The 25,774-nt window shown below is 36.6% G+C and overlaps 1 protein-coding gene across 3 annotated transcripts; it reads left to right on the forward strand.

The window, feature by feature from the left end:
- Nucleotides 1-24,512, forward strand: LOC121429603 (arf-GAP domain and FG repeat-containing protein 1-like). 3 transcript variants are annotated; one of them, XM_041626716.1, is made up of 9 exons: nt 1-213; nt 4,427-4,520; nt 4,833-5,111; nt 5,877-6,009; nt 7,685-7,879; nt 15,427-15,531; nt 20,371-20,877; nt 21,209-21,798; nt 23,383-24,512. In XM_041626716.1, the coding sequence occupies exons 1-9, from the start codon at nt 53-55 to the stop codon at nt 23,458-23,460; spliced, it is 2,142 nt and encodes a 713-aa protein (XP_041482650.1). In that variant the 5' UTR covers nt 1-52; the 3' UTR covers nt 23,461-24,512. The 3 variants fall into 3 exon arrangements, with proteins under 3 accessions (XP_041482650.1, XP_041482649.1, XP_041482651.1); XM_041626715.1 differs by having other exon boundaries at nt 2-213; nt 7,682-7,879; nt 23,383-24,511; XM_041626717.1 differs by lacking the exon at nt 15,427-15,531 and having other exon boundaries at nt 2-213; nt 7,682-7,879; nt 23,383-24,511.
- Nucleotides 24,513-25,774: the final 1,262 nt, after the last annotated feature.

Here is a 25,774-nt window from a genome sequence, read left to right on the forward strand (position 1 = left end):
ACGATAACAAAATTCGTGGGATTATCGATTGCATTGTTGCGATTCATACAAAATGGCGTCGAAGAGGAAGCAAGATGACAAGCACCTTAAACAATTACGGGAGATGGTTAGCAAAGAACACAATAAAACGTGTTTTGAGTGTAATCAGAGGGGACCTACATATGTTGACATGACAATAGGGACATTTGTATGTACATCATGCAGCGGAATTTTGTAAGTATTGAGATCGAACTTGACATACCGGCATTTGATCATGTTCATTTGGGCGGGTAGTGCAGCGGGCGGGCATGACTTACGGTTACGTGTTCATTATGCACGGGCGGCTGCTGGCGGTTGTGTGAGGTACAGTGCGTTACACGCGTGGGGCGTGTAACTGCAACTCGGTCACACACTGTCACAGACGCAGCCATAGCATAGGCATTCATGTATGCATATTCAACAAATGTCATGTCTTTGGTATTTAATCTTGGATATTATTATTTTTTGCTATAATCTTAGAAATCATTTAGATGCCATTAACTAAAGTGCAGGAGGCATCTTCTTTCTGTTTGATTGTCCACAAAAAAAAGATAGCATGGCCTAAAAAGTAAAAAAATTCGACAGGTGCCCTGCCAAGATGTCAATCTTATTTTCATCATTTCACAAGGCACAAATGCAAACCAGACTACCTAGCCCTTTCCCCCAGGGTGACCAGACGTCCCGTATTTCCCGGGATCGTCCCATATTTTGCTCCTTTGTCCCGACAAACCCCAAGACTTGTCCCGTATTTCAGAATATTGAACAAGATGTAGTTAATACATTTAAAAGTGACGAATTTTCATCAAATAACCAACAGATGACAAAGCAGAGACAACAATAAAACCAAAAACAACCTTTGCAAGTTCTGCGGTGATTTTCTTGCTAAACCAATACATTGCAAACTGGCCTCCTGCAGAGCTACCAAGTCTCAGATCTCATGCATTATGCGTGAGACTCACGCATTTTGGACTCTTGTTCATCCCCTCAAATCTCAGTCTCACGCAACTATCACAGCCTATCCCCATATACTTTGTACACAATGTCTGTGATCTCACTCAGATTCACAGAAAATCTCACGCATAGCTGGTCTTTGAACTTGGCATCTCTGCTCCTGCCTGTGTGTGGCAGGTACTCGCTAGGCAATTAGGATCAGATTCTCAATGATGCAAACAATGACATAAACAATTTTTCCACCAAAATAACCACAAAATCGTCAGAAAATTTGTATATAAATGTATTATTATATTGTATTATGGATTCTCAGGTTACTGATTTGGAGATGTAATCGGAGAAACAAGTGATGAGTTTTCATAACTAGACCTAGTTGTTTCAGCTTTCGTTTTGAGTCTTGTTGTGTATCATGCCGCGATATTTCATCTTATTTTTAAGTTGACAATGTCTCACTTTGAAATTATATTCATTTCTGGAACATGTTTTCTAATTTTAAAAATATATTCAAACACATTAAATATCAAGATTTTGGTTAGATGATTGGATTGTTTTTGTTTGCTTTAAGTTTGAACTTTTCTTTCTTTACTATAATCCTTCATTCTTCTATCCTTCCTGCTCGTCCTTTTTGTTCCATCTATCTTGATTTCCTATCTTTCTTTCCTGATCCTTTTTCTCTCTGTTCATTTTTCTTTCTTTCCTTCTTTTTCTTACCTGCCTGCCTTTATTAAATTTCCTTTTTAATTTCCTTCATTCTTTTTCCTTAAACTTTTCTTTGCTTCCTTCTTCCTTCCTCTCCCTTTTCGTTCTTTCTCCCCTTCCATTATTTTCATTTTTTCATTCTGTCCTGTCTTCATTCTTTACTCCCTCTCTTTCCTCCCTTCTTCCAATCTTTATTTTATATTTCATTTATTCTTTTCCCTTATTGTTTCTTTCCCCTTATTGTTTCTTTCCTTCCTCTCTTCTTTCTTTGTTTCTTACTTTCAAAGAATAAAGGAAACACGACTTTCCTTTATTTTTTCTTTCCTCCTTTATTTCTTACTGTTTTTCTCCCTTCATTTTGTCTTTGGATTCACACATTTATTCATCTTCCCTTTCTTTTCCTCTCTTTCTGTATTCAATTCAAAGAATGACAGAAACCTTTTTTCTCACTTTTATTATTTCTTTCATCCTTCTTTTATTCTAACTTTCTTTTATTCTTTTTAATTTTTTCCTTCATTTTCCCCTTCATTTTTTTCTTCTCAATTCATCTCTTTACTTTAGTCTTTTCTTTCTCTCCTTCATTCTTTCGTTCACCCTCCCTTCCAATTCTTTATATTTTTTCTCACAAATCTAACACTGTCTAGCCTTCTTTGATGTTATTTATTGTCAATTGTCCTGTATTTCATTTTGTGAAATCTGGTCACCCTGCTTTTTCCCTAAAGAAGTTATTACACATCAATCAAATTATTAAATATAAAATCTATAGCCACAGCTACTCACACGTATTGCGAGGTTATACTAACCTCGCACTGGCCACAGCTAGCTCTATTGACTAGCTATCATTCACCAGCCAGCAGAGCCAAAGGAATTATAAACTAAATAAAACTAGGCCTAGGGCCTACATGTAGATCTATCTAGTTAAAGGTCAAGTCCACCTCAGAAAAATGTTGATTTGAATCAATAGAGAAAAATCAGACAAGCACAATGCTGAAAATTTCATCAAAATCGGATGTACAATAAGAAAGTTATGACATTTCAAAGTTTCGCTTATTTTTAACAAAATAGTTATATGAATGAGCCAGATGAGAGAGTTGAAGATGTCACTCACTAATTCTTTTGTTTTTTATTGTTTGAATTATACAATATTTCAATTTTTACGAATTTGACGATTAGGACCTCCTTGCCTGAAGAACAAAATGTTAAAATAATGGAATTCCACGTGTTCAGGGAGGAATGAAACTTCATTTCACATGACATTGACGAGAAAATCAAAATATTTCATATTTCATATAATAAAATACAAAAGAAATAGTGAGTGATGTCATCAGTTCCTCATTTGCGTACCAACCGAGATGTGCATATAACTGTTTTGTGAAATGAAGCAAAACTTTAAAATGCCATAATTTTCTTATTTTACATCCGATTTTGATGAAATTTTGAGTGTTATGCTTGTTGAATTTTTCTCTTTTTATTCAAATCAAGTTTTTGTTGGGGTGGACTTTTCCTTTAAGAAAGCCAAATTTTCCCTTAAGAAATGCAAAGGTTGTGGCAAAGCAAGCAAATGCGTGCCATGAGTCTTATCCGGGATTTAAGAGTTAGGATTGCCAAAAATGTGCTAGAAATTAAATCAGTGATCTTGTTCAGAGACGAGAGTTTTTTGGGTTTTCTTTGCAAGCTTATCATTACAATAGTATCTTATAAATGACAAATAAAACAAATCTGTGACCATACATGTAGCTACTCTGGTGCTGTGACAAGAGAGATGCTGGCCTACTCTTTTCCCTGAATGATTCACTACAATATTTGGGGAAAAAAGAATGGTTGCTGCAACTTAGGAGTTGCTTAAACACATTGTTTTCATAGCGTTGGCCAGTCATTTGATTTTGTTGTACATACATGTAGGTCAATTGATGCTTAATGTGTACATTTTTTTTTCACTTCGGCCATCAACGTGTAGAAGGAAGAAGAATGCGACCCAGGACGGAAGGAAAGCTTGTTTATTATTAAACCATTTCATTTTTTTCAAAGTGCTTGTATTAGTGACTATCGCATTAGAATTGCTGGCATTAAGCCCAATTTACTATACACATTTGTTTTGTTTTTGTTTTTTCAATTAAAGCATTGTAGACAGCCAACCAGAATTGTTAACTTTTGATTCTTTTCTTCTGTTTTCCTGTTTATTCTTGCATTTTACATCCTTTTAGTGTGAGACAAAATGTTTCACAATGCTTTTTAAATGCCGTTATCTGATTTTGTATATGTGAACCAAATACCCTTTGGAGTGTGTACATGCCAGTATAAATTATGATTTAACGTACTGTATTTGCAAAGGTGTAGTAATTCCTGGACGTTATACATTGTATTTTGAAACTCATGTACTGACTCTTGCTCTAGGAGAGAGATCCTTTATGGTCTGAAAAAAATTAAAAGTCAACATGATATTTTGGCAACAAAGGGTCCAGGGTCAATAGTGGACAAAGACAAACAATACGTACACTTGTACGTAGAGTAGTAAGTGAGGAAATATATTTTTCCTAGGCCTCAGTTAGTATGTTTATTTTTATACATAATTTAACTGCTTTTTCTAAACGGGCAGTTCAGGTTAAATAACGAAGGGGGGGGGGGTTATTTCCCCAAAAGTTGCTGAAAAAATTGACACCTCTATGAAATGCTATCTATTTGCCATCCATTTTTGCATATAATGTGCTTTCTATTGTTCATCCAATTTCTAACTTTATTTTATTCTATTTTTATACAGAAGAGGTATCAATCCACCACACAGGGTCAAATCTATATCAATGGCAAGTTATACAGCAGCAGAAATGACTTTCTTAGAAAAGAATGGCAATGAGGTAAGATTTAGCATCCAATGCTACATACAGTACAAGCTTCATTAGACATTGTGGCCCAAATAAAAAATGGTGAATAATGGTTTTGATTATGTGGTTTGAAACCAGGTCTGTTTTAAGTATGCTTCATTCAGGAGAAAGATTGAAAAAGCTTCTGATGAAGAAAGTGTGTTTTTACCACAGCCTTCTTAATTAATGCTTTGAGCCAATTGTTTTGAATTATTAGTAAAAATCAATCCACAGTTTGATGTTAATTTCATTTACATTCTATTATGAGAGTGTGAATGAAGGCCTCCCTACTCCCTTCCATTCCAGGTTTGTAGGCACATATGGCTGGGTTTGTACGACTCCAAATCACAACCCGGCCCGGAGTCCAAAGAAGACACCAAGGTGCGGGACTACCTGGTGCAGAAGTACGAGAAGAAGCGGTGGTACGTGGAGCCGGGCCAGGCCGCCGTCCTGGCCGCTGCCAAAGCAAAGGAAGTAGCAGAGAGTGCGGAGAGGAAAAGCACAAGCAGCTCACACAGTACGCCCGAGCCCAAGCCACTCAAGTCGTTAATAGGCAGCAACGCAGCTCCAATAAAAGTATCACAGGTAATGCTCTAGAGGTCATGCTCTGTGACAAGTTCTGTGTCATTCAACATTTTTGTTTGTTTGTCAAGGGAATGTTCTACCTAGACGTTAATAGCCAGTATATTATATGCCAACAGGCATGTTATATTCTCAATTAATCTTATTTCTCTGTATCAAGTATTTTCAATCCTTATATAAAAATAATCAAGAATTGCCTTTGTTAACACAAGTTATCAAGAAACCAAATCCATATTTTTTTAATATAATTTGGTATTATAAGAAAGGCAATCCTTGTTAAAAGAAATAGGATTAAATAAGAAAATTATATTTTAAAGAAATAGCTGGTCATATATATGTAAGTTGGCATACACTGATTGTATTTTGAATGTATTCACTTGAATACATTCCTGGCTGCATTCATTTAAATACATCCTTGAATGTATTCACTTGAATGCATCCATGAGTATGTACTCTCGATTACCCCTAGAATGTATTCACTTGAACACATCCTTTTTATGTTTCGACTTGATTTACATGGAAACTTCCATGAATGTATTCACTTGAATACATCCTTAAATGTATTCATTTGAATACATTCTTGAATGTATCCACTTTGCAAGGTGTTCACTTGAATAGTGTATTCACTGGAATACATCCTTGAATGTATTCATTTGAATAATCCTTGAATGTATCCACTGTACAAGTTATTCACTTGAAAAATGTATTCTCTGGAATACATCCTTGAATGTATTTAACTGTATTTTACTTCCTTGATTTTATCCGTAGCCACCTGGTCACTCCACTTCCACACACAACATCAGCAAACCTCCTACGTTAGCTCAAACTGCCAACAAACAAAAGTCTGTTGATCTTCTAGCTGATCTAGGGGGAGACCCTTTCGCAAGTGCATCACAACCAGGTAAGAGTGAAAAACATGGAAAACCGAAGGAGCGAATGAAAAGCTGTTAAATGCTTATTTAAAACACAATTGTGATGGTGAGAACAATAATAATAATTGCAATGATGATATTGCATAAGGAGGAGGAGAAAGAGACAACAAAAATTATAGAGGCTCTGTTGCCCTTTAACCCTAAATCTCCCGGGGTATTTTGATTCTTGTCATTCCCAGGGGGGGCCATTACGGCCCCCCTTAAGATCTCGGCCGCCGATCGCGCGAGCGACGCAAAAATTTGCACGCTGGTAGTGTGTGATGTAATCTACAAGGCTGTATGGTAAAATTTTCCAAAATAATGAGATTTTATTTTATATGAATTAATTATGCTAATTTATGCATAAATCATACTTTTTGCTCTAATTCACTAAATAAAGCTCCTAGAATGCTAATTTTTGGTAAAAATTTTCTTTGTAGCATTCTTAACAATCGAAATTCAAAAAAACTTTGGTTTGGAAATAAATTTCTTATGTATTTTATTGTTTTATGAATTTCTTATGTATTTCTTTGTTTTTTTACTTTTTGCTTTTTATTGTTTTTTCAATGGAAATTGTTCCAGACATAATTCTGATCATAAACAAGGCAAAATTAATTAAGTTTAATCAGTAAAAGTAGAAATAATGATACATTTATGAATTTTGGCTAAATACGCAATTTGCATTGGATTTGTACATGAAATCACGTTTATGAGCAATTTTGGGTCTGACATGCACTTGCATAATGTTGCGTAATGTCGTAACCGCGTACCCGGGCGTCACAACTTTGGTCTCAAAATTTGCGCGAGACTTGAATGTAAAAAGTCAGTGAGCTGCGAGGTGAAAAAATTTCGCGCAGCAGATATATCACGAAAATTGTTTTCCTCCCGGGAGAATTAGGGTTAATTAAGGGAATTTATGAAACAGTTCAAAATAATTACAATGAAGCTTGCAATGAGTTCAGAGGCACTAATATTATCCTATGCTGAAGTAACCTTCAAAAATTAATTCAGTTCATGACAAATATCCACGGAATAATTATCAATTATGAGCCAGCAGTTAGGTTGGGATCTCGACCACAATGAAGTATTATGTAGAATTGCAAAATACTTAAAGGGGAAGTTCACCCTGACAAAAAGTTTATTGTGAAAATAGCAGAAAAAATAATAAAAAATATTGCCAAAGGTTTGAGAAAAATTCATCAAATAATTAAAAAGTTATTAGAATTTTAATTATTTTATTTGTGACCTCATAGGCGAGCAGCATTCCTACATAGCGAATGGTAAAAAATCACTGAAATATCATTTTCTCAGAAAATTGAAAATGGTTTTCACTGTACCTTTTGTATATCAATAGACAAATCATTTCACACCCGATCATGAATAGAAAGCAAAATTAAGTCATCAGGAACCATACAAAATTTGAAATTCATCCATTTTATATTACATAACACATTGGGCAGCTGCTCGTTTATGACGTCACAAATCCAAAACTTTGAACTCTAATAACTTTCTTACTCTTCAGGAATTTGACCAACACTTTCAGGGGAGATTTAATAGTCAAATCTAAGAGAGTTTTTTTTTCCGAGAAGCAACAAAATACATCATTCTTTTAATGTTTAAGAGGCAAGATCTTTAATTCAAGTTAGTTATTGTAATTTTTAGCAGCACAAACTGGAGGCTTTGGGCAAGCACCCTTCGGTCAAGCAACTCAGCAATCTCCGTTTGGCCAGCCAGCCCAGCAGGCAGGCTTTGGGCAACAGACGCCTTTCGGGCAACAGGCGGCATTTGGACAACCAGCCCAACAGGGAGGGTTTGCCGATTTCAGCCAGGCTTTTGGAGGACAACCGCAAAGTAGCCAAGGTAAGAATTCAGATCCCTCCCCTTAGTCTACATATACAAGCACAGACTCAAATTAAATACATGTACAAGGTGTGAGAGTTCACATTTATAGCTGATTTCAGATTTTTTTTTTTCAGCTTAATTTCAGCTTATTGTGGCTTTCCTCTGTAAAAAAAATGTATGGGAGCTCTTTCAATTTCAGACTTTTTCAGCACTCTTCAGCTTTTTTCATATCTTTTTATCTGTGACCACTCACAACCCTGTAAATACTTAAACAAATAGTGCAATGTCTAGGAATGGAGACTAGACTCCAAACTGGACGTGTGTTAAATGAGTAGCCTCAGTTCATGAGTAAAGCTACATGTAGTCTCATACTTGAGACTCTGCATTATAATAAAATTCACTATGCTAAATCCAAAAGTCTGTGCCTGCAGACTATTTCTCCACCTTGGAGACCTGTTAGAATTGATCTGGGCCCAGTAACATGAGAGCTTAGTGATCGCTCGCGATGCTGATTTTATCATTGACCATACACAATAATCAATGCAATCAGTCATAGAAATCAGCCCAATCGTTAAGTTTAATGTGACGGGCCTAGAATTGTGCTTGTTAAAGAATTTGAGCATCAGTGATGACTTCTTTGTATCCCTTGATTTCAAATTGTCTGTTTGGTGGTGATATATTTGTTGTTGTCATACCATTTGATAAAAACATATATATATTTTTTAAAGGGGGCCAGAGGCTTGTTTTATTGATGTCTTTATCAAGAGCAAATGCAAAATTTATAATACAAATAAGTTTTTAATGAATTTAGTTCCTTGTAACAACAGTCATTGTAATGTGCTGTAACAATATATAAAACAGGAAAGCTGTTGTTTGATAATGGTTGTTTTTACTGGAGTTCTTAAAAGATAGTTATTAATGGTAGAGGATTTTCTAATCGCTTAGTTTCTAGAGCGGGGGTTTCGGATTCTAGTGACCCAGTTTTGATTCGCACTTGGGCTACATGTACATGTAGGAGTGCTAGTGCCCTTTGGTAAGGCATTCATCCTCATTTCCAAGTCCCTCTGAGAGGACCTCGACCCTTTGTTCGTCTGGTTGATTGCTCAGGAGTACTCCAGCTTTCATAATTCAATCAGATAAAGATTCTTTGTGCAATAAGTGGTAATGAAGGCTTCTCCTCAAAGTTACAAGATATGTGCACTTTGATGATACATGTGGTGCTAGAGAGTAATTGAACCCCCCCCCCCCCCCACCACACACACACACGAAATGCACTCCTTCATGCCAAGTGTTGAATGTAGACAACAACACTACAATGTCGGGCAAGTCCAAAGAAACAAACTTTATTGAATGTAATATTTTATCACCTGACTTCACAATTAAATATCTAAAACAGCAGAACTTGAATACTTTTGAATACCGGTATGTTCATTTTCTGGCGAGGTTCACTAACTTTTTAGCACCACTGTATATGTATACCAAGCAAACTAGGGGGATCCGCAGATGATAGTTTGCACTTCTACATGTACCATACACATGATGTTTCCACATTCTTGAGATACACACATACAAAATATAGTATTGTCATTACTATTTACAGATAGGTTCTTCGACTTTGTTATGTCTACATGTAGTTTATTATGGAATTGCTTTTTTGCAATAATTTTCGAAACCTGCTCAGGGAGGTTCTGATGCATGCATGCTGTATGCTAATTAAGTGGAAGCGAGGAAATGGATTTCAACATGTACATGTAGGAAGTGAAAGTAAAAGAAGTGGAAAAGGGAAGGAAGACGTATTAGTCCAGCCAGAAATTAAAGGTCCTCTTTCCCTTTTAGAGTGCACTTCAGTTATTCAACACTTCTGAATCCTGCCTGCAATTACAAGGTTCGGCAAACTTTCTTTTGCCAATGTTTGAATATGCCATTCTCTCTGCATTTGCATCTTTCACAAAATTGTACCGTTGAAATAAAAGCCCAAGATCACGTTTTACTATAAAAATGCTGAACAATGAATTTTTTTGTGGGGGGGGGGGGGCAGTATTGATAGTTTATATTCACCGGGTCTACATACAAGCATGTGATCTACTTCTGAGAAAGTCTTATGGGCTGAACCCATTTACTGTCCATGCATACATGTATTGCACTGGGTCTAATTATCTAATACCCTCTTAATCAGCTTTGCATATAGTTTTATACACATGTACCTCCGTCACATGTGCCCTATGACGGCCGTACGGCGAGTCGAAAACAGCCGTTTTAACAGTTTTTGTTCCAGCTACAATGTACATACATGTACATGTAGGTGGTTTAAATAAAAAATAATACATTGTAAAACGGTAGTTTTTGACTCGCCGTACGGCCGCCGTACAGCAAATGTGACTGTGGTATAATTCCTGGTTGGTCCGATATCCTTTTTGCCAACTTATTATTTTTCACTTTGTCAAATGAAAAAGTTGGACATAAATAAACAGTTCATTTAACCAAATATTTGGTGTGAGACCAAGTGGATATGAGACAAATGGGTTTAAAAAGCCTACTGGAAATAAGACAAAATACCATCAAATTCTTCTTAATGGAAGTTTGAAATTCAACGTTCCCCCCCCCCCACTAAAGATTACTTAAAAAAATAAAGATGATATTTTGTCTTCGCGGAGGACCTTATCTTGGACTTGCCTTTTTGTCCTACATGTATCTGTATATGTACCTGTAGAAATGTTAATAAATAATAAGCCAGAAAGCGGAAAACAAAATTGAATATAAAACATGAGGATGTAAGGTTTCATGGCTTCTTCAATTACTTTTTGGCCTTAATGGTGTACATACATGTAAAGGTCTGTGGGTAATGATAAAATGTATTTATTACAGCATGTCACACCGGGAGGTAAACAATTTTCCTGCTACATTATAAACAGGAAATATGTGAATGTATAAATAGCCCATCATGTGTATACCTGTATCCTTTTTATTCTTGTGACCTTCACATGCCTTTAATTTGATACAAATGGGAATAACATTCCTTTGGAATTTGATTTTATGTACAACAGTACATTTAACTGTATATTGGGTACCAGATACATATATTCCGAACGAATCGCACGATATTTTCGCAGCGCGAAATTTTTTTAATGCGCCGCTCTCTGACTTTTTACTTTCAAGTCTTGCACAACTTTTGAGACCAATTTTGCATTACCCGGGTAGGTGGTTCCGAAATTACGCAACATTATGTAAGTGCAGGTCAGACCAAAAATTGCTCAAAAACGTGATTTCGTGTACAAAGTCAATGCAAATTGTGTTTTCAACCAAAATTCATAAATGCATGATTATTTTTATTTTTGGTGGTCTAAATGTATTTATTTTATGCTTTTTATGACCACAGAAGAGTCCCCAACGAATTTCATTGAAAAAACAATGGAAAACAAAAGGTAAAAAACCCAAAGAAATACATAAGAAATTGCGAAAAACAATATAATACATAAGAAAAAGATTTGATATCGCAATTTTTTTATGTACACTTGCTAAGAACACCACAAAGAGTTTCTATACCAAAAATTAGTACATTTGGAGCATTATTTAGGGAGTTAGAGGAAAAAGTATGATTTCTCATACTTATTACGCATAAATTAGCATAATCACTTAATAGCGATTTGCATGAAATAAATCACTATCTTGTAGATTATGTCCCAGGCAACCCGCGTGCCAATTTTTAGCGCGATCGCGCGGTCGACGGCCAAGATCTTAAGGGGGGCCTGGGAGCCCCCCCCCCTCCCCGGCCATATGAACTCCCAAAATACCCCGCCCTAGATAGGGTTAAAGAATAATGCATGAATTGTAGATGAGTGCAATATTTGCCCTAATGAGTGGATTCTTTTTTTTATCCTAATCAATATCATCATCTTTAATGATCATCATTAGACCGTGCAAATACAGCACGATATTGCACAGCAAGTTTTGTACATAATCATATGGGATAATTGTCAAATTTCGAGCAATCATGCAGTACATGTATGCTGTGATATCACACTAGCAAATCATGCCGACCAAAGGGCAGGTTTATATTGCATTGATAAAAGGCCCAATACCCTGTGAGCAAAAAGAAAAATATACCTAAAAAATTGTCAATTTTGATAGTGAAAGTTCCTGTCATGTACAATGTACCCATGATGTCTTGAATGAGTATTCTCTGAAGCAATTTCATACCATTTTGTGTGATGTACTATAGATAATCAGTAGACTACTTTGCTTTGATGAAGAGTTATATTTCATTACAAAATACATAAAGTATCTCTCAATGAAATTAATATGAGAATTGATACTAAAAAGCATTAATGCTACATGTAATTCTATGTCTCCAACACTTGCATGCATCCCTCTATTAAAGTGTCAGATGATCAAAAAGAAAACATTGACACATCGAGTACTCCTGGGGACCTACTTGCAGACTTGCATGTAGTTTTTTCCCCTCAAACCATCCAAGAAAATGATTGTGAGTAAAAGTTGAGCGTGTCTAACCGTTAACTGCACAAGAGCACCTTTTTTTGCAAAATTACAATTTTCAGTTCGAGAACAGTATTTATTATTATTACCATAATTCAGATTGTTTTATTTCATTTTCTATTTTTTTTTGCAGAGCCCCAGAATAGACTAAACAAATAGAAAGAGTAACAAATTATACACGCTGTAGCATCATTATCTTTCCTAATGATAAAATCATCTGCAATGTACACATGTATTCTGAAAATCCAAAAAGAGAAAACATTTCCATATGACATTATGTATACCAGTGTTATACATACATGTATATAGCTGCAGTGGTCAGCCGTGGTCGGGCCGAACTGGGATAGAAGATTTCTGACCACCACTCATGAAAAATACTGCTTCCGTCCACCACTAATTTCAAATGAAAAGTATTTCAAAACTAATTCCTTGCAAACAGGAATTGCACTTGTGTTCATTTCCATCTTTTTGCTTGTTTTATATGCATACTTTTAATCCATTAAACATTCTTTTTAATATATTTGATAGATATTTTGTTTTCTTCAGATTTGCTATTGTCAGATTGTTATTGCATTGATGTTCCTTAACCTTTGACTCTAAAACAACTATAACTTGGCCTGAAAAAAAAACTTTATAATGCCGTGAAATAGCTACCACCACTATTAAAATGGGTCTAGTTAATTATAAAGGTGAAATGACCAAGCAAAATTATGCCTGATTACTGATAACCATATTTTACTGTTTCTTGTGTATTAAAAATCTATTGCTCTCCAAATACATACCTTTCACCAACAATGTTTTTCCCACCGTTGTCCCACACAAACACATTTTAAATTAAATACCTCAAAATAGGACACCTATTGAAATTTACCCTCTTGGCATTTTTTATTGCGCTATCCAATAAATGTAACATTAGATAAACTAACACATTTTGGCACAAACTGTACAACAATATCAAAATAGAAACTTATTTCTTAAAAATGTATCAAAGCTTGACTTGCTCAAAAGAATGATGTTTGTGTTTATTATGCATGTGAATATTTAGAGCTCTTGGAGCACAATGAGTGATTTCAAGTCAGGTGTTGGCGTTGGTGTTGGTGTCAACACTGATCTTAAAAATCACCAAAGGGCCGTCTGCACCATCCCAAGTTTTCAAATTAGCGCGCTCTTTTTGATCCGGCAAATTATCCTGATCTGAACAATCTCAAGATTATTTGCAATGGAGACGCAATTATTGCGCTAGTTCGTAGGATTAATCTTGAGATGCAATCCCAAGTCAACTTGGGATTATTTGCAAAATAGCGTGCTATTTTACGAATTATCACGCTAATTTGTAGGTTTTTGTCTCACCTGCGAAGCAGAGTGAGACTATAGGCGCCGCTTTTCCGACGGCGGCGGCGGCGGCGTCAACATCAAATCTTAACCTGAGGTTAAGTTTTTGAAATGACATCATAACTTAGAAAGTATATGGACCTAGTTCATGAAACTTGGCCATAAGGTTAATCAAGTATTACTGGACATCCTATTAAAGTTTCATGTCACATGACCAAGGTCAAAGGTCATTTAGGGTCAATGAACTTAGACCATGTTGGAGGAATCAACATTGAAATCTTAACCTGAGGTTAAGTTTTTGAAATGTCATCATAACTTAGAAAATATATGGACCTAGTTCATGAAACTTGGACATAAGGTTAATCAAGTATCACTGAACATCCTGCATGAGTTTCACGTCACATGACCAAGGTCAAAGGTCATTTAGGGTCAATGAACTTTGGCCGAATTGGGGATATCTGTTGAATTCCCATCATAACTTTGAAAGTTTATGGATCTGATTCATGAAACTTGGACATAATAGTAATCAAGCATCACTGAATATTTTGTGCAAGTTTCAGGTCTCATGATTAAGGTCAAAGGTCATTTAGGGTCAATGAACTTTGGCCGAATCAGGGGTATCTGTTGAATTACCATCATAACTTTGAAAGTTTATTAGTCTAGTTCATTAAACTTGGACATATGAGTAATCAGATATCACTGAACATCCTGTGCGCGTTTCAGGTCACATGACCAAGGTCAAAGGTCAATGAACTTTGGCCGAATTGGGTGTATCAGTTGAATTACCATCAAAACTTTGAAAGTTTATGGATCTGATTCATGAAACTTGTACATAAGAGTAATCAAGTATCACTGAACATTCTGTGCGAGTTTCAGGTCACATGATCAAGGTCAAAGGTCATGTAAGGTCAATGAACTTTGGCCATGTTGGGGTTTTTTGTTGAATAACCATCATATCTCTGTAAGTTTATTGGTCTAGTTCATAAAAAGTGGACATAAGAGTAACCATGTATCACTGAACATCTTGTGCAAGTTCGAGTAGTATTCAAAGTCAGCACTGCTGCTATATTGAACCGCGTGATGCAGGTGAGACGGCCAGAGGCATTCCACTTGTTAAAGTTTAAAAACCTTTTGAATTATCACGCTAATTCGTAGGTGCAGACGCACTCGAGATTATTTATTCACGGCGTCAGACCATAATGCATCGATGCCTCGCCGTGCAGGAATCGGGTTTCTTGAATCTCGAGATAAATCGCGAAAAGGGCCGATCGGTCTAAAATCTTGAGATTGAGCAAACTCGGGATGGTGCAGCACCGCCTCAAACGTTCCTTCAAACGTGCGTAATCATGGAATCGCATTCCCAGAAACAGACATGCTGGAGGACAAACTTTAAAAACCTGTGCATTAAACCATGACAAATCATTGTTTTTCATGGTCTAATAAATGCACTGGTTTCCCACTTTTATGCCCTCCATAAATTATGATGTCACCTGAAACTACTCTTTTCTTCATGTACTGTATGTGGTTCAAGCCTACATGTATGTATCTACATTAAGTATGTACAAATACATGTACTGGCACACTCTATGTTCATGAACATAACATCCACGACTCGGCATTGTTCAAATGTATTAAACTTCAGTCACCACAATTTAGGGGACATGTGAACATATTTTCTGAGCCCCTTGTGCTTCCTTACCCTTTTATACATGTACATGTATCTCCAAACTTGCATGCAGCCTTTCCAGAAAATAATCCCAAGAAAGAAAGCTTTGAGACGTCGGGTGGTTCTGGAGACCTTGCAGACTTATTCCTTTCCCCTCAAACTACCCAACAGAATGATCGTGAGTAAGCTTGAGCGTGTCTAACCCTTAATATTAGGAGTGCACCATCCAAACTAAAACCATGTTAACCCTCTATTTGGTTTGTTTCTTTATATTTTCATTATTTATACATATAGGCCTATGTAATGCATGCTGTAGCACAATTTCATACCTTTAGCACACAACAGAGGCGGATGGCGCTACACAAGAATCTATCATCACTGTACATGTACTAAGCTTTTTTGTGCCATGTACACTGTACTGTACATATCAAATTACACATTTTAACACAACTACATCTTTGTAGTCTCATACAATTGCTGTAGTCTGTACCATAGCCTAGTAGTTCTATCTTGTTGAATCTACATGTAGGTCCAGGGTTGCCACATTGAAGCAATGTTTTGTTTTAAAATTGAATTTCAAACACTTGTGTTTATTAAAAACAAATTTTTATAAAAATGTATATAACTTTTTTATCACCATCCTGCCTTAATCACATACTAAAACCTGACATAACATGTACATGATGTAGGTGTGACATTTGAGTGTACTCATCAATTGGATTGCAATGATGTGATTAGCTTTAGGATTTAACTGTTTGACTTATAATACATGTACATGTATGTACATTGTAACTATGTCAATGTAAACTGAAAACACACATGTACAATGTATGTATTCTGTGGCTTTTATCATGGACTTTATGCATGTCAAGTCCATGGATGCATTCATACAAATATGCATATATACATTTCAATATTTTAAGAGGGGAATTACATGTAGTTACATGTAAGAGTGGCTTCAATCTGATGTATAAATATGATTTCATCCAAAGTGACAGCTGTAATGTCCACTGTATTTATTTGCGAATGCTTTGAGAGTTTGCAGGAAAGTATAGATGCCCTATTCTCTGTTGTAGACCTACAGTACATGTACATGTACGATCACTGTAGAGTGCCTTATAATGATCGTATTCTGCTAATCGCATGTACTCCTGAGGTAGGCGGCATACTGCACATTTCGTATGATTTCGTAAATTTAGCAGGGATTCATGGTCATTGCAGGTTCTACGATTTTTTGTAGAAATTATTTTAAAAAATTCAAAATGGTATTGATGTACAATGTAGCATTTAACGCACTGTACTACATGTATTAGTGCAGAGGCATCATGTCCAATTTTTCTTTTAATAAAAATACATGTAAATGAAGGCATTCTTCCCCATAAACCTCCCAGGTGGCATCCATGCAATCCTAGTATCATTTGCTTTCAATTATGATGAAAGTCGAAAGACATCATCAAAATGATATAGTTTAAAGGAATTGTTTAACTTTGTGAGCAGCCGATTTAAAAAATTCTCAAACCAAGATGAAACATGTGTACACTGTACAAGTGCATGTATTAGAACTAATAAACTCTGAAAACAACCATTATTGGGAATGAAAAGCTAAAACTACAAGGCAAACCCCGATTTTGTAAATAGGTGTCTTATAGACGCCTAAATAAGTGTATGGGATGAAATTAAGATGGTGTTTCCGGTCACTTTATATTTCAATACTAAATAATTACATTGTATTTTCGAACGCAATTTTTTCTGGGCTTCATTTTTGTAACATATACAATGTATCACAGACACAGGTGACAAGTGTGACCTTCCAGCTCAGAGTTTTAAAAGTCAAACCAATGTTAACCAATCACTTTAAGTGTACTGAAGACCTTCATGTAATATTAACTGACTGTGTTTCATTATCACCTATTCATTATGAGTTGTACCGGTAGTTCCTTATTTACTAAATAGAACTCTTTCTAACTTTCAGTTGTTAATAAAAAACTATTAACATTTTTTGTTTGTGTTTGATGTTGAGTGTTTTTTTGTGTGTAACTTATTACATTTCTTTTCTTTTTTTGGGGGGGGTTGATTTGTTTATATTTCATATTTTTATTTATTCATTTATTTGTTACATTTGTTATTTCTTTTATTGCATTCTATGTATTTATTCATTTATTTTATTTCATTTATTTTATTTATTTTTTTTTGGGGGGGACCACTTATGTACATGTAGGAATAAGAGTATTTGAACAGTACATGTAAAACCATTACCGGGTACATGTACATGTAGTTTTTATTTGATTTAGCCATTATCTCAGAGAAATTTGTTTTAAACACAAATTTGTCTGTGCAATATTGAAACAAGTCAAGAGTATGCAAATGTAACTCAGAGCTTCCTCTTTTTTAAAGAAAAGTTACATGTACAGTGTATAGTACATCCCTGGTTTGAATGGCTCTATAGTATGTACATCGACACATTGTCACTTGATACATGCCATTCTTCTGGGAAAAGAGAGCTCTTTTTCATGAACAAGTGATGTTTCTTGCTTCCTGCATTATTCTTAAGTTACACTGAAGTGCCATGTCCATGTACTGTAGTATGGATACCTGTTTTCTTCACTATGTAAATTGTATTCCTCAATAGGTATTGTTTGCCATATTGAGTTTCTTGATTGTTTATGTGTATGTACTATGTAGACACCCATCATTTGTGCAGTGGGATATAACAGGAAATTGCTTAAAAATTGAGATTGATATCATTTGACCAATGTACTGCCATCCTACATACCGACATGTATTGAGAGGGTTTGGTATGAAAATTGTTGTTGCTTCCTCCCTACCCGCCTCCTCAGTCTCCCATGGGAGTCACAATCATGGGTTTGATTAATAGAGTGGAAAACATGGAAGTGTTTTACTTCTGTGTAGGCATGAGTATGGCAAACTATTCATACCAGAAGGTCGTTTCATAAAGCTGTTCGTAACTTAAAGGGGAATGAATCTTTTGGAACAAGTAGGCTTGTGTCAAAACACAAAAATCAAACGATAAGAACAAAGAAAGTTTGAGAAAAATCTGACAAATAATGAGAAAGTTATGAGCATTTGAATATTGCAATCACTAATGCCATGGAGATTCTCCCATTGGCAATGCGACAATGATGTGTGAAGTCACATGTGAACAACTTTCCCTTTGATGGACTATAAAAATACCCCCAAAATGTCTCTTTTTGCTTTTTCTTGTGGTGATACAAACTCATTATCCACATGTGATGTATTCTTAAAAAATCTTTATTACACTGTACACGCTCTCCTATAGAAAGAACACAATCTACTGATAGATGTGATAGAAGAGGCAGTTTTAGTGAAATGTGTAATGGGGAGAGTTGTTCACAAGTGACATCACACATCTTTGTCGCATTGCCAATGTGAGGATCTCCATCGCATTTATAGTGATCACAATATTCAAATGCTCATAATTTTCTCATTACTTGTCCGATTTTTCTCAAACATTCGTTGATCTGTTTCTTTGATTTTTCTGTTTTCAGGCAAGCTATCTTTTTTCAAAGGTTTTATTTTCCTTTAGGAGCGACTGTAACAACGACTCGTGAACCTGTCTTACGAGCTAAATCATCGCCAATGGTGTATCCATTTACCCGAAGAAAGGATCACCAGTCGTTCTTAAAATCGCTCTTATCTTAATACAAACAGCTTTATGAACAGGGGGCCATTTCATAAAGTTGTTCGTATTAAAGTTAAGAGTGCCTTTAAGAACGACTGGTGAACATTTCTTACATGCTAAAATGATCACCAGTGAACATATAACGGTGAAAATCATTTACCACAAGAAAGGATCACCAGTCGTTCGTAAAGTCGCTCTTAACATTAAAGCTTATAAAACACCCACTTGGAATTGGAAACGTCTTAAGTGGTATTCTGATAATTACCTAAGTTTAAACATAGTCTAAACTGGAATTTCAAACCACACTTCTGTGGAGTGTTTGGTTTCATAATATTTCTTCTATATTCATGCCAATTATATTACTGCATATTAAAGGTAAATGCTAGTTTTGGTAACGATATCAAAATGAGTTCGTACAGAATCCAATGAAATGACCACCAAAGTGTCTGTTTGTATAAATAAAACGCATGTGCCAAAGAATTCTGGAAGAAATTGTGTAATTGCTGAGAAATCAGCAAATAAGCACATAAATCGGGTAGGGCGTCGGGCCCGACGCCCTAAGCAATAATTATACATTGTCCCACGTGCGCTTATCTGTGTTGGGGATCTTCGGTGTGAACAATTTTCAGCGTAGATTTCAAGATTTCACAAAGTTCAGTTAATGTAACTGTACCAGATCTAGATCCTCGATGATATACATGTACTGACAGTTAAGCCTTGTTTTACAGACTTTCTCATGAAATCAGAGTTTACTGCAACTACTGGAATTTCTCTTTAATATATGGAAAAAATTCCCAGATTTTTTCCATTTCATGACTCAATTGAGTTTTAGAAGACTTTTGCAGCAGAATGAAAATATCTTTTATTTGGTGAATGATTTTAAAACTGGCACTCCAACTCAATTAATGTGTGGTCTACAATAAAGTTTTACTCGGGTTGAACTGACCATGGCTATCAGAATACCACACCCTTGACTTTAATGAGGATTACAAATAATGTTCAATTTTTTCCATGTAATTATGGATCGAAAAGGGGGTTGTTTCATTAAATACCATAGCAAGTAGTACATTGCAGGCCATCCATGTCACTCCTACATGTACATTGTAGTTTTGGAAACTTTTGTTCTCATATTGAGGTTTACAAATTATGATCAACAACCCATTATAAGAAATACAAGGAGAGGGGTGGGGTCTTACACAAATTCCATAGCCAATATCTTGAGAAATTGTAGCTTTCGACCTCACAGTTTAATTTGTATGATTGAATGCACTGTATAATATGTAAATGATGAGTGGTCATAATGATGAATCTGTTGGTTCTGGATAATTGAATTTATTTTATTTTTGTTCTTTACAGCTTTCATGCCAGCAGCTCAGCCCGCTGCAGGGTCTGCACCGTCATCCAATAACTTTGGGGCATTTGAATCGGCATTCACTCCCCAGTCTGCTCCTGTTCCTGTTGCCTCCTCCGCAGCACCCCTCAACCCCACAGTGCAAGGATTACAAGGGCTCTCCATTGCCAATGCCAGTCCGCCATCGGGTGGAGCTGCAGCATCAGCAAGCTCCGGTGGTGACAAATACGCAGCATTTGCTTTAATGGACAGCAACGCCACATCCAGTGCAAGCACTACCGTCAACTGGAGCGGAGGCAGTAGTTCGTCGGGTGGTATTAATTGGGGTGGCGGAGGTGGTGGTAGTGCTGTTCCTAAGAGTTCGTCAAGTTCAGGAATTGATTGGGGTACAGGGATGGCTAAGTCATCACCGCAAGCATTTCCGGGAACAGGTAGTGCATCAGCCACATCATTAGGGACAACGTCAACATCTTCAGGCCAACTGTTTGGCTCAGCAAGTTTTGGTGCACAAGGTTAGTGTCTCTGGACGTTGATTAATGTTTGTGGTTCCAGAGGGTTTTTGCGACCTTTCAAGGAAACTACTCATGCTTCTGCTTTCTCCTCCATTTATAGTCTCTCTAGAGATATACAAATTCATGTAATCTCTGGATTTATTTGGACATGTTAGCAGGATATATGCACTTTCACTCAGAAATAAATACTATCAGGAAGGTGAGATTGAGCAGTGACATGAACGTCCTGATGGCCTGTCATATCTCATGCAGACTTGCGTCAAAGTAATATCAGTATTGTAAGCCATTCCCAGTCAGAGCCGAATGTTTCATTCTTTTTTCTTTCCTTCAGGAGTGCCGCAGGGTAATCCCTTCATGGCTATATCAAGTGGTGCTACCCCAGCAACAAGTACTATGGCAAACAACCCTTTCCTAGCAGGTGGAGCACAAGGGGCTCCAGCCCAAGCAAATGGACTCTTTGGTATGCAGCCGGCTGGAGCTCCCGGAATGCCCACACAGAACCCTATGATGGTTGCAGGAGCAGGTGGAGCCTTCAACCAGCAAACGCCTACACCTGGAGCAAATATGCAAATGAATGGAAGAGTAGGGGCAGGGTTTCCTCAAGGACAGTTTCCTGCAGCTGGTGGTTTTGGCGGCATGCCTCAAGGGGCAATGTCTAATCAGTTTGGGATGGGTATGCCAGTATCACAGCCTCAGCAACAGCCGCAACAGACTCCTCAAGGAGGTATGAGTTTTGGGGGTGCTGGTATGGCCGCAATGGCAGGACTACAGTTTAATAAAATGGGCCAACCCCAGCAACCAATGGGACAGTTTGGTGCCCCTCAGCAACCTACCCCGCAAGGTCAGCAACAGATGACCGCGTGGGGAGCAGCACCAAATGCAGTACCACAACAGAATCCTATGGCTCCTAATCCTTTTCTGGTAAGTCAGGATCACCGTTTTCTTATCGAAGGTTAGAGATGTTTTTTGGCATGGAGATATTTTAAGTTGAATAGTTCCTAGATAACTTATACCTCGGTCGCATTTGTTCTACGGCGGCCGTACGGCGAGTCAAAAACAGCCGTTTTAACATTTTTGTAACAGCTATTTTGCTGCTTTGAATAAAACAGCTGTTTTCGACTCGCCGTACGGCCACTGTAGAGCAAATATGACCGAGGTATTAGTACTGTAATCCAACCTCGTGGCATTTTACAAGATGTCTTTCACAATAAGCCAATTAAATCAAAAGTTATTTTACAACCTGGTAAGAAATTCAGTGAATGTATGTATACATAATGGTACTGAAGTTAGAATCAAGGGTATATGTAGTATCTTGTATTTCACACAGTAGTCCAACCTTATAGAAATGGTGCTTGTAATCGAGCTCCTATTATCTTTTGTGAAAACCCAAAGACTGTAGATGACTTTAACAGCATAGTAATTCAAAGGTGGAAAGGTCTTTGAAATCATTTGACTAAAATTATGTCACACGGTGGAAATATCAAAATCAGCTTTGTGAATCAATCTTTTATTTTTTTTTTTTGGTTGCTGGACTATTAACCCTAAAAATAGATTGGGCTATTTCGACGCCTAAGAAGACGGGGGGGGGGGGGGGGGGGCTGATTCATAACATCAAATTCTGCAAAAAATCTCATGTCTCATTAATTATGCTAATTTATGCGTAAAATCATAAGTTTGTTGTAATGAATAAAATAATGCCCCTGAAATGCTAATTTTTGTTTCACATACTCTAGATAAGCATCTGATCAAATTGATTTTTAATAAATTTCAAAATCACATTTATTTTCTTATGTATTGTTTTCTAAATTTCTTATGTATTTCTTTGTTTTCGACTTTTCGTTTTTTATTGTTTTTTCAATGTAAATTGTCAGGGACTTTATTTTGACCATAAACAAGATAAAATTAATTGATTTTAAGCAGTTAGAGGAAAAATAATGATACATTTATGAATTTTGGCTAAGAACACTATTTGCATTGGATTTGTACACAAATTCACGTTTTTGAGTGATTTTGGGTCTGCATGCACTTAAGAAAAGTTGCGTAATTTTGGAACCGCGTACCCGGGGGTCACAATTTTGGTCTCAAAAGTTAGGTGAGACTTGAAAGTAAAAAGTCAGCGAGCGACGCTGTCAAAAAATTTCGTGCGGCGGATTTATCGCGAAAAATGTCAAAGGGGGGCTGAATCAGCCCCTCCCCAGTCTTTTTAGGGTTAAAACAGCGGATTTCAAAACTAAAAATGTTGAGGACAGCTAAGAAACTGCTGCCTAGAAAGAGTTCTCTACAGTATTTGGGATACTTCAGACAATATAAAGGTGCCACCTTTGCATTAATTCCTAAAATATAGTTTTATCTGAGCTGCCATCAAGGTTTGTTTATTTTTGAGATACAAGTTTGAACAGCCCAGTGACGATGTTTGTTATACATTTTCCGTTTGGATTACAATTTACGTTATACTCTCTCATTCTTTTTACTTAAATTTGGTACCCATCTTTCCCGTCCTACCAGTCGCTGGGAGGAGGCGGATTTGGCGGCCAAGCTGCTATTCCACCAAAGAGCAGTAATGCCAGCAATCCATTCCTGTAATCATCACACCACCTACCAACCCACCTACATCCATCATCATCATCCATCTAGATTCAACCTCGTATCCTCAAAAGGTGACCAGACCAGCCCTCTTCTGTGGTAGAATGGCTTGGATGCTGTCGCTGGGAAAGTCAGGACTGAACTGGATGCTGCTGGACTTGACTGGAATGTTCTTGAATTGATTAAATTCATACATCTGTAAGGTTTCTGCGAGGACAAATGGAACAGTTCTGGTTGTGAGTGGTCCTTGAGGCTCTTGATGACCTCCACCTGTGATCACGTCTTAAGACAACTTGGTAGCCAACACCGGATTGGCTCCAGCTTCCAGAGATCTGAGATGCTGGTTGAATGGAAGGAGAAGCACTGAAATGGAGTTGCATTCCCAGATGGAGGAAATAGAGTCTCTTTTGCAAATCTCATCTCGCCATAAAAATGATAATGTTATCTTTTTATTGTGATGTGGATATGTGTGTCTCTGTTCTTTGAATGGACTTGGTAATATTGTACTGACCCTTTTGTATAAACTTAGTGCAAAATGCATGCAAGAAATTAATCCTTCAAAGTATCAATTCTCCTGGGTCAAGTTGTTGAAGTTAGATAAATGCCTTGGGATAGGATATTAGTGGCATATGGGATTTGAGCCTTAAATCTTAATCATGGTTCCCACCGTCCTGGAAAAAATTGTCATTGATTAAGTCAGGGAATTTGGAAAATTTGTGAAAAGTCATGAAATTGCATTTACCTCTTGGCTATGGCAGCTTTCCAGTTTGCCTCGCAACTCTCATACTCTGCTATTATAATTGGTGTTCATGAGGGGAGGGTGGAGGCCATCATAATGTGTCTGATTTTCGAAACCGTGCCAGAAAGGAAGTCATGGGAAGCAGCAATTTAGTCACGGAATTCTGTTTTCAAATTTCTGTGGGAACCCTGTTAAAGATGACAGACACTAGGTCTTGACTAGGCCACGGCACCTCGGAGTGATTAAAAAATGTGAATGGATTATTTCATTCCACACTCTCATGAACCATTTTTCTAACATCGTTTACCCCCCCCCCCCCCCCGCCCCTTCTCATCTCCTTGTTTTACAGCATACTGCTGTAAAAGCATTGCCAAATAAAGCCAATTTTATAAAGAAAAATTGCCAGATGCAGATCTCCAAGAAGCAGATGCCATCAGAATTGGGTTTAAGTCTTTTCTTCATTGAGTAATCAGCATCATTATCGTTTTTCATTATAAAATACAAAACACGCCCTAAACTTGGCTAATTACATGTAGGTACAGTAACTGCACAATGTCAATTGATTTGATTTCATTATTTCTTTTTAAATAGTCTGTTTTTCATAGGTGCCAAATTGTTTGTTTCAAAACAGTAATCAAGGACCTTAATTTCAGTTATTAGCAGAGATAATATGACCTCAATAGACAAATTTATACCCAGCTATTAGATTTTCAATGTTAACCATGCAAACGGCGGCACCATGTTACAGTCTAAATAAGAATAGGCGGCCTTTCAGAACACTTCTTTTTTTGCTGTACAAGAATTTTTTTTTTCTTTCAAACATTTGTTTTTGCACCATCCATCTTCTAAGTGCGCATGTAAAAAGTCATATGGGGAACTGCTTGAAATTTTTAATCATTCAAATACAAATCAATTGCACATCAAGCAATCAAGCACCCAATATCAAGCATGATGGGGTGTTGAAACAAAGTTAAGTTGCAATTAAATGCAAATAGATCACAAATTTTTGTTTGCTTATGAAAGGACAGTGCTCCAATTGTGGTCGCAAATCTATAACATCAAGGATTATGTTAATTTTGATATTAGAAATAAATTAATCCAATTCAACAAATGAGCTCTGAATGTTTTGGCATTAGCATCATTGACTCCAATATCACAACTCTTAGTATAAACGGCCCATAATCACTGGTTCACAAACAGAGCAAACATAAAAATGCTATTTAACTTTCAACCTTTGTTTCAAATTTTAAGGAAATATCACTCTCGGGCCTATTTTAAGTTAGTTTATGGAGTTCAATTTGCTAATGCATGAATAGACTTTGGCAAAACTCGACAAATGTTGGTTGAAATATTGGTCAGAGTTGGTCAAATTTGAACAATATTGGTCTGTGTTTGCTGAACTCGACCAATGTTTGTTGACATATGGTCTGTATTAGCCGAATTCAACCACTATTGGTCAAAATATTGGTCCGTATTTGCTCAATTCACCAAATTCAACTAATACTTTATTTCCTTGTTGGATGTTAAAGGTTAACAACCCTGCCTATGCATACAAAAAGAGGCAGTGGTATATTT

The sequence above is a fragment of the Lytechinus variegatus genome, chromosome 16, assembly GCF_018143015.1.
Source record: "Lytechinus variegatus isolate NC3 chromosome 16, Lvar_3.0, whole genome shotgun sequence".
Taxonomy (NCBI): domain Eukaryota; kingdom Metazoa; phylum Echinodermata; class Echinoidea; order Temnopleuroida; family Toxopneustidae; genus Lytechinus; species Lytechinus variegatus.